This window comes from Monopterus albus, unplaced genomic scaffold (assembly GCF_001952655.1).
Source record: "Monopterus albus unplaced genomic scaffold, M_albus_1.0 scaffold28.1, whole genome shotgun sequence".
NCBI classification, from domain to species: domain Eukaryota; kingdom Metazoa; phylum Chordata; class Actinopteri; order Synbranchiformes; family Synbranchidae; genus Monopterus; species Monopterus albus.
In genome coordinates, this window is record NW_018127908.1 from 952528 (window position 1) to 963127 (window position 10600).

General features: G+C 41.7%; 1 protein-coding gene across 1 annotated transcript in view; it reads left to right on the forward strand.

The window, feature by feature from the left end:
• Positions 1-10600, forward strand: part of ece2a (endothelin converting enzyme 2a) — a 58694-nt gene that overhangs the window by 23585 nt on the left and 24509 nt on the right. The window contains exon 3 of the mRNA XM_020595934.1: positions 7221-7504. Coding sequence (XP_020451590.1) covers positions 7221-7504 — 284 coding nt within the window. The remainder of the gene's footprint in view (positions 1-7220; positions 7505-10600) is intronic.

Here is a 10600-nt window from a genome sequence, read left to right on the forward strand (position 1 = left end):
GGAAAGTAACACGGCATAAATGGTGTATAAAGAACCTGGTGGGTGGCTTTCAATAGCTGTTGGCTCTAGCTGAAAAGATGGGAAAGATGCAAGTCCACATTCCTGGTGCCTGTTTTTATTTTGGATCAGAGAGAAGCTTTAGGCTGCGTGCCACAACAGAGAGGCAGATTCATACAATGGAGTCCTTCCAAATGTCATGCACAGACACACTTAACAGTCACACTGTCTCAGGCATACACTTAATTATTCAGTCACTAATTATCTCATATACCCAGTTAGGTAAGTGAGATTGCTTTTGTGAAAGGAGGAAAGAAAAGACTTGTTAGGAGGAGAACTTGCTGGGAGAGCTGAGCCTTTGAGAGAAATTTCGACTGGTCGTGCTGCTGATGCAACTTTTCTGGAGCTTCTGAAACCACTTGCAAAATAGAAAAAGAAAGAATATCTATATTTGGTGTAGATGCAAAGATGGTGCCAGAGAGACAAACTGCACATGCACTGAACCACTCGGCTATTTAAATATCCTTTCAGCTCTATAAGTGGATGCTAGTTTGTGATGTATGTACAAATGGGATATAAAGACATTTAGTGTAAGCGAAAGGATTTGGGTGGATATTGAGCAATAGATGCTGAGCTCCATGGAGACGAAGCTGCTCAGTTCCCCCAGCCGTTCATTTCTTTCCCTTCTTTGCTTTTCCTTATCTTGTTATTATCTCCACTCACTTCATTCTTTTTTCTGACATGCAGTTTTATAATAGAAAAAAAGTCTTTCTTCCCTTTTCTTTCCTCTTGATTTTGACCTCTTTTGCTTTCTTTTTCTCCTTCCATGACTTCTCTTTCATCCCCACTGTCCCCTCTCTCCTCCAGTGTTTTATCTTCCTCCATTCTTTCAAGCTTTACTCCTCCTTCCTTCTGGAATCTTCTCTGCTCTGACTCCTCTGTCTCTGAATCAGCGCAACTCTTCATGAGAAACAAAACTCAAACATTTTAGAGCTAGAAATTTTTGATATTATTCTTGTTCGAGATTAACTGCGCCTCACCTGGTAAGGAGATGAGAACAGGCGGCAGCAGCAGGGGGCAGTGACAAAAATCCACAGCCAAGACGGACAGTTTTTCAGCAGCCTTCGGTCTGTACAGGAGGTCATAGAAGCGCTCACTTCCTGTTAGATCTGATCCCAATTTAATAAGATGTCATCAAACCAAACTTTTCAGCTTCTACAAACCGTTGTTGTTTTAATGATGTTCTATTGTGTTTGAAAATGTATTTGGGCTACATTTCTCATGATCAAACATTTCAACCAATCAGGTCTCAGATCAGGTAAGAGCCAGGCATTTCCCATCATGCCCTGAGTTCTTGGAGTCGGAGGAGAGCAACAGCGGCGCCTGGCTCCAAACACTGCAGCCACCTCGATCCCGTGAGAATATTGTTGACCACGTGGGTGTTGCGTCAGAGCAAGTTGGGATCAAGTTGGACAGAAAACTAACCAGCATGCATTGAGCGCCGATCACCGATTTTCAAATCAGAGCGTGGCGGAGCGTAGCAGATCATAGTAGAGCATAGTGACAGGGAGAGGGAGCGTTGGGCAGAGCGGAGGCGATTGACTTGCAGTTTTATGCTACATACTGTAGCTTTAACATGTGGTCTGATGGCATATCATCAAACTACTTCATTTCAAGCCCCCCCCTCCAACACACAGTGTATATTTATGTGAGATAAATGAAAGAATGTGATTGTGTCTAAATGTCAACAAATGCTTGTCATATAGACATTATGATTACAGTGGACCTTAACTTACAGGGAAGATAACAAGAGATAATTGGTTAAAACGAGGGCTGGTGTGACACTGTCTGCTGTGCACACATGTACAAGCTTCTTGCGACTTGACACAACCACTCACAGTCAAAGCTAATCACACATTGTGCACAAAAGGGCATCAATATTAGCTTCAACATCTGTGAACATAATGGTAAATATTTTCTGCGTCTAAGTACACTTGCTAAATGTTTGTCAAAAGCAAAACAGTACACTCACATGCAGCCACATGATTAATGTGCACATACCGTGTAGCATCACCATGGTGTCAGTTTACCAGGCTCGCCCAGGGTGTGCTGGATGTGCATGGGTGGTGGGGCTCGGTGTTGTTGCTGGAGTGAATGTGATCATCAGCACCTTAATGTGACGAAACCAATCTGGGATCAGAATGAATATCTTACATGCCTGTGACATCATGGAGTTTCCACTGTTGTGCTCAGCTCATTTCAGAGATGGCAGCTTTGATATTTCACACTGCCAGCTCACTCTCAGGGATTCCCCACCCAGCACCCCTCCTGACCATAGATGGACTCTAGAGCAGGGGTTCTCAAACATAATGTTCTAAGGTCCTAATATGATTTCTAGTCAAGGTCAAAGATCCGGAATGATTGGAGATAAGCAAATGACTTTTATTAAACTTTCTTATAGCTTACAAGCAACAAACACTCACAGATCAATTTAATTAGGTACACCTGAACAATAGTATGTAAGGTGGCCTTTAACTGGGCCTCACTAATAAACATATAATCGAATTTATACATTTATGACAATTTCACTAAAAACTGAAACATTTTGAGCTTCATAAACACAGATGTTAAGGCAAATGTGTTCCACTGAATTGCATACAATTGTTCAGGTGTACCTAATAAAGTGGCTCATGAATGCACATTCAGGTTTAAGACAGTCTGAGACACAATACATTCAAGCCTAGTGGAAAAAATGCCACTGACTGTCTGAGGCTTGCTGTGTCATAGAGCTCACAAACAAAAGGTGTAAAGTTTTGCTGTCCTCACCTCTGTGTTCTCAGTCTCTGGGCAAATCAAACACAAGTGCCTCGTCCTGAATCGGGGCAAAATGAATGCATATTTCTTTGAAAACTCTTATTTCTTGGTCATGTTTTCTTTTTTCTGCTCATTTGGATGGTGTTTATGAACAGCAGAGGACTACTGTGTTATTAAAATGGATTGCCTCATAAGTTTCCTTTCCTGTGGTGTAATCCACAGCTGTGAGAGTCGCATGTTCAGTTTTTTTTTTTTTTTTTTTTTTTTTTTTTTTTTGAATATCAAAGGCTCAGTCAGGTCGTGCAACCTGATACCATTGTTGGATAGCACGTCGCTGTGTCTGCAGGAGGGAACTCTATGTTTGGCTAACATTCCTCTCTGCGTTAGTAACACACACGTGTTGTTTTGGCCAGAATCTTTTGTATAAATGGACGCAAAGAAGGAAACATGACTAACAGACAGTTTACACATTCCTGATTTGTTATGAGCGGTTTGATATTTTTAAGACCAGGAGTCAAATTTTCCATCACACTAGAACATGCACACACACTCACACAGCCAGTAGAATGAGGTGATATGACACCTCTAACTTTAGCGTCCCTCTCTGCCGCTCTGGATATTCCAGTTAGGATGTGCTCTCTTGCGATCAGGAGGTTCTGGCTTCCTTGTTTCCAGCTGGAGGAAAAACAGACTCCAGGCTCCAGACTGGTGTGGACTGGTCTAGTATCCTGAATAAGCTTTTGTTACATAAACAGACACGCACACAACCACACACTTATACTGTACAGAATACACCCTGTCAGAGCTCTTGTTTGGCAGTGTATATATGCGCCTGCAGGCAGGTTAAAGAGTGCACAGGTGTGTATAAAGGTCAGAGGTCGTGGGGGCACCAGCTGATGTCGCAGACCCCGAATGAGAATAGTGTTCTTGATGACAGCCTGGCAACTATAATTGTCATGAAAGCCACTAGGAATGTTCTGTCATGTGACACCCCTTCCTCAGAGCCGAGTGCACGGAAAAGAAGACACTCTTGGATGTATATGTAGCTGTGTCAGCGGGGAAACCCCTTTGGAAACAATGTCTGGCATGCATTGCAGTAACCCTCTCTGCTGAGCACCAGACCCTCAATCTAGTGCTTGTTAAAGGATGAAGTCCCCTTTTTCTATGTCATTTGTGACCCTTTTTGAGCTGGAAAGAATCTTGAATGCTGCTTTCACATGTATTTTATTTGCCTTTTCTCCATATTTTTAAAAGATGCTTTTTGCTTTTGGCGTATGTAACGTTAAAGTTGCCTACTAAAAACCCTCTTGACTGTGTGTCATTCAACTCTAGAACATTCTCATTCCTGTCATCCATAAAGAAAGTGCCCAGCTATATGAATGTGGAAAGCAGTACTGACATACAGTATTGTTCAAAATAATAGCAGTACAATGTGACTAACCAGAATAATCCAGGTTTTTAGTATATTTTTTATTGCTACATGGCAAACAAGTTACCAGTAGGTGCAGTAGATTCTCAGAAAGCAAACAAGACCCAGCATTCATGATATGCACGCTCTTAAGGCTGTGCAATTGGGCAATTAGTTGAAAGGGGTGTGTTCAAAAAAATAGCAGTGTCTGCCGTTGACTGTACAAACACAAAACTATGTTGTACAAACGTTTTTGTTTCTAGGATTTAGCAATCCTGTGAATCACTAAACTAATATTTAGTTGTATGACCACAGTTTGTTATAACTGCTTCACATCTGTGTGGCATGGAGTCAACCAACTTGTGGCACCTTTCAGCTGTTATTACACTCCATGATTCTTTAACAACATTCCACAATTCATTTACATTTCTTGGTTTTGCTTCAGAAACAGCATTTTTGATATCACCCCACAAGTTCTCGATTGGATTAAGGTCCGGGGATTGGGCTGGCCACTCCATAACATTAATTTTGTTGGTTTGGAACCAAGACTTTGCTCGTTTACTAGTGTGTTTGGGGTCATTGTCTTGTTGAAACAACCATTTCAAGGGCATGTCCTCTTCAGCATAAGGCAACATGACCTCTTCAAGTATTTTGACATATGCAAACTGATCCATGATCCCTGGTATGCGATAAATAGGCCCAACACCATAGTAGGAGAAACATGCCCATATCATGATGCTTGCACCACCATGCTTCACTGTCTTCACTGTGTACTGTGGCTTGAATTCAGAGTTTGGGGGTCATCTCACAAACTGTCTGTGGCCCTTGGACCCAAAAAGAACAATTTTACTCTCATCAGTCCACAAAATGTTCCTCCATTTCTCTTTAGGCCAGTTGATGTGTTCTTTGGCAAATTGTAACCTCTTCTGCACGTGCCTTTTTTTTAACAGAGGGACTTTGCGGGGGATTCTTGAAAATAGATTAGCTTCACACAGACGTCTTCTAACTGTCACAGTACTTACAGGTAACTCCAGACTGTCTTTGATCATCCTGGAGCTGATCATTGGCTGGGCCTTTGCCATTCTGGTTATTCTTCGATCCATTTTGATGGTTGTCTTCCGTTTTCTTCCACGTCTCTCTGGTTTTGCTCTCCATTTTAAGGCATTGGAGATCATTTTAGCTGAACAGCCTATAATTTTTTGCACCTCTTTATAGGTTTTCCCCTCTCCAATCAACTTTTTAATCAAAGTACGCTGTTCTTCTGAACAATGTCTTGAACGACCCATTTTCCTCAGGCTTTCAAATGCATGTTCAACAAGTGCTGGCTTCATCCTTAAATAGGGGCCACCTGATTCACACCTGTTATTTCACAAAATTGATGACCTCACTGATTGAATGCCACACTGCTATTTTTTTAACACACCCCTTTCAACTAATTGCCCAATTGCACAGCCTTAAGAGCGTGCATATCATGAATGCTGGGTCTTGTTTGCTTTCTGAGAATCTACTGCACCTACTGGTAACTTGTTTGCCATGTAGCAATAAAAAATATACTAAAAACCTGGATTATTCTGGTTAGTCACATTGTACTGCTATTATTTTGAACAATACTGTAGTACTTCTCTTGTTTTGAAGCCATCAGGGGACAGCGCAGCTCCAGCCCTCTGATGTCCGGAACACACACACATTTACATGCATAAGCAGCTAATATCACTGGTGTGTATTTGGCACAGGCTTCCTTTGCTTTAGAACATCATGACTACATTTTCTGCCCTACTTATGATTTTAGCTCTGTTCTCTCTGTTGTTTCTCACATCTGCTGCCTTTAAGTTACTATTACATATGTCTATACATGTGAATTGAGGCCTGCTGTGACTGTACACCACAAGGTGTATGTGTATGGCATGCACACACACTTCTAAAGAGGTTACACATGTCTTATTTAGTGTGTGAGAGTGCCAACTGGATTAGTCTTACACACTTGTGCACACACTCTCATGCACACATACACACGTGCTTTTGAAAGCTGATAATTAGTGGAAGCAGCAATGCGATAACAAGCGCCAGCCACACGTTCACAACGGAGGTGTCGGTGACAATGCGCTGCTGGAAGTCACAGCCCCACCTAACACTCTCTCTCTCCCTCTACCAGGCAAATACCTTTAAACACAGATATACACACACATGCAAGACACTTGAAGATAAAATGACCATTTTGTAGTCCATCACATGGAGTTCATCTTTACTGAAACTGAATATGTGCTTGAAGGTAGTGTGTATATTCCCCCAAGTCTTCCTCCTACTGCTTTCTTTCCCTCTTTTCTTGCCTGTCTTCTCCACCCACTCCTCCTCCTCCGTCTACATGATCTATGAGTCATCTGATCCAAAAGGTGTGATGCTGCATTCAGTAGATTATTTTCATCTTGTCTTGCTACAGAAGAATCTATCTTCACTTTTCTTTTGTCCTCTCTTATTTCTCTCCTTGGCTTTCTTCTATCTGTCACCCAGAGACAAACTTCAAGTTGAAACCTTGCTCCTGGTGATGATGTTTTTGAAGCCTGGCATCATGTCAAAATAGGCTCCAGTCCCTGAAAGTACTTTATATGAGCCCCATATGGTCCTCGGAGTGGGAGGTTTCCATCTCTGCTTGTTGCTCATGACTGAGCAACAACTTAATCAAATAGAGACTGTGTGTGTGTGAGTGTGTGTGTGTGTGTGTGCTCGTCTCCGTCTCATCAATCACACGAGGTGGTCCTAGTCATAGCCAAGTTTGTTGTCATAAAAGCAGCTAGTTGTTTAATCACATGCCGTTGCTATATTGATCACACTATCATTTACTCATGCTGAAAACCATATTGGGGATTTGAGCTATCAGAGACGTGTTGGATTCAGCCTCCCTGCTCTCTGGACTTCTTCTGCTATTTCCTCATTCACTTCTGTGTTCGTTCTACTCCCAACATGTCTTGTATTCACTTCTTCTTCTCTCATTTTTTTTCCTCAGGGTGTGGAAACAGCAGTATGAGCAGTGACATGTACAGGGCAGGCTACCACTCCATCACCAACATAGACTACTCCGCTGTGTGCATCAGTGCAATGAGTGCCAGGTACAGCGACTGCCCGGGTATGACCTGGCATCAGATGGACGTGCGCCGGCTCAGCTTTCCCGACACGTCTTTTGATGTCATCTTAGAGAAGGCCACGCTGGACGCCTTCATGGTGGAAGGGAAGACCCCTTGGGAGGTGTCCCCTCAGACAGCCTGTTTCATTCAACAAGCACTCACAGAGGTATCATTACAAATCTGCGAATCCTCACTAGGGATGATAGTTCTAAATATAATATTACTTGCAGGAGTTCAGGACGTTTAGCATATATTCATTGCCTTTCTGTGTGTGTGTGTAATGAAAACATCTCTCTCCCAGCTCTCAGAGCAAAATACAAAATTCCAACTTTCATAAAACATTGTTTCATTTCAGCTTTAAACATTTCAGCTGTTTAGCAAAAGTTTAGAATGAACACAGTCAAGTGTACAAACATAAAGGTCACAAGTTCCTCAGTTAAACTTGCAGGCCGCTAACTCCAATTCAGATTACTGAGGAGCACTCAGATGGGCTTAGTGTAGGTGTAACATTACAACTAAATATTTAACAGCAATGATCCTGTGTCTCATACCACCAAAACAATGGTTGTATGCGACAGATTTTCCCTACTTGGTGTTGTGATTTTACTAAAAATATGACCACAGAATCAAACATAACATAAAATAATAACATCAAAATAAGAATTGTCCATGCATTATACAGTAATTATCTGCAGGTTTGTTTCAAATCAAACCTCATTTATGAGGAGAAATCCTGGAAATATCTAACACAAGCTTTAAAATGGCTCCATTTGCTCTGAGGTCCATTCAGATTCAGGTCTGAGTTAGTTTAGATGGATGTGTCTGAGCCAGTTTGAACCTTACGAGAACAAGGCCCACTTTCTGAAGACCGTGCAGTAACTTCAGCACCTTGCTGATACATACTGTAGATTCCAGTGTGTTTTTAAGCTCCTGAGGTGTTATTGTGTCGGTGACTCTGTTCTCCATACCTACAGTGGAGCTTGTAAACTGTCCTTTAACGAGCAACGTTCATAGCCTGATTCACTTCTCTAGTACAGGAAGTTGGAGGATGAATTTCTTTTGGAAGATGCGAAGACATTTACTTTCTTGTCAGAGTGATGCCACATAATAAAAAGTACAGCGAGCAGCACCTACTATGGGCACATGAGCATCAGAACTGGACAGAATCTGCTGCTAATGTCTTGGTGTCAGATACCAGAGGCCACCTTCACAGGTCTTGTGGAGTCCACACCTCGAGGGGTTCAGAGCTGTATGAATGAGGGGGATCTGCATGTTATTATGGAGGTGGTTTTAATTGTTGTGGCTGAGTGATGTATTCTGTAGATTGTTTACATAACTGGTGTGGAGAGGCGCTTGTGCAATACTGACAGTGGGAACACCTTTGATAATTTGAATACTCTGCTACAGCTGGAGTTTACTTGTAAATGACTTTTCTTTGACAGTGAAATCAGTAATTGTGCCACTTTGCATTCCCGCTCCATTCTTGCAGCCCATGAGATGACTTGCAAAAACATCAAGTGTCCTTCGGCTGCTGACTGCAGCTCTAAACCGCCACTGTGTCAGTGTGACAATGACAGTGTTTTGGCCATAAGCGGTGCTTGACCTTGACACACTAAGACAATAGGACATCATCACCAAGTAAAGCAGGTGACTCTGAATGGGGAAGAATTACTCATGATGTACTCACTGCCGCATTTGGAGCACTACTAAATGATGGATAATTTCAAGTTTAGTGTTTAAACACAGAGTGAATATATAATAAATGTTAAATGCAACCGTGGGAAAGGTCAGAATGTGTGAACCATTTAATGGAAGCAGCTAGAAAGGGCTAAGTACAACTAACTAATATAGTTAGAAAAAATACTAGGCTTCGTACTGGATATTTTAAAGTTATGCTCAAATGTAAAGGGTTTTTTTTTTTGCTGATAATTTAGATTTGACCTTAAATAAATAGTTAATTTTGATAATCACTTCATTTTTGATTTTTTTTTTTTTATAGTTTCCAGCTTCTGAAATGTGATGATTTGCTGCTTTTCTTGATTCTTATACGATTGTAAATTGAATATCTTTGGATATTTGGCAAGTTAAAAATGACACTATACCGCATTTCAAAGATTTTATTGTCACTTCCTTCTATTGTGTGCTGTAGTGTGTGTCCTCTCTACTGTGCTGTTTGTATTATTTTTTTTTTTGCCTTGTAGTTATAAAAGCATACTTGTACTTATAACCTCAGCTTTGCCATGAAAGAGATGGTCAGCTCCAGCTGGGCATTCACCACTTTTGTACCATGTCGTTAATTGCAGCTTGAATTCTGCAGTAATTCAAATTTGTTTTACCTTCACTTGTTTAAAAAGTGACAATCTTAATTGATACAGGGATTAGCTTGAATCATTACATGCATTTACTGTTACAGTTCATCCTAACAAACAGCCCTCTCTGAGAGAAGATGATGAACGTTATCAGACTGAAGTATTTAAGGGATCTTTTGATCTCCTCAGATCAACTCGCATCCGAAGCTACAAGCCGAACGACGGGCCAGCTTTACTCATGAGATAAACAAAGGCATATACTGTGCTGTGTACAGGCCAAGATTTTCAGCACAGCGTCTGACAATAGCAACACATAAAAAGTAGAGAGTGTCCTGGATGTCTTCCTCTAACAGAAGGAAGTATTGAAGAAGGATCAGTGAGTGTGTTTGCGGGACAGATGGAAGGATCGGGCTTGTTTTCAGAAGAAAGGAAGCTGATCTCAGGAAGCAGCCCTGTGTGAACGCCTTTACAGCGAGAGAGTCGAGTTCCTTCTCACTAGTCATCACTTGCTTCCCTTCACGTCTCTTCTTCTCACTTCTGCCTCTCGCTCCATTTTACCCTCATTTCCACTTTCGTTCCTCTCACCTGCTCTGCGCTCACGGCTGTGTAACCCTGTAATGTGCGATTGTGTTCCCGTTGTCTTTCGGCTGCACTCTGAGCATTGTGCTCCTTAAAGTCTGCAAACACTGGAGTGTGTGTGTGTGTGTGTGTGTGTGAGATTGCAGAGAAGTCTATAACCCCTTGCACTGGTGTATTTTTGCTCTCTCACTGTGACTATGGGTACAGCAGTCACGATTCCAGTTTATGTGTATGCATGCGTGCATTTTGCAGAAATGTGGGAGGTGGGTTCAGAGCCTACTTTCATTTCTTACAAAACACATTCTCACTAAAAACGAAGAAAAGGGGACACACAAAGACAGATGCAAGAACATGAAAAGCGAGAATGGTTTAGG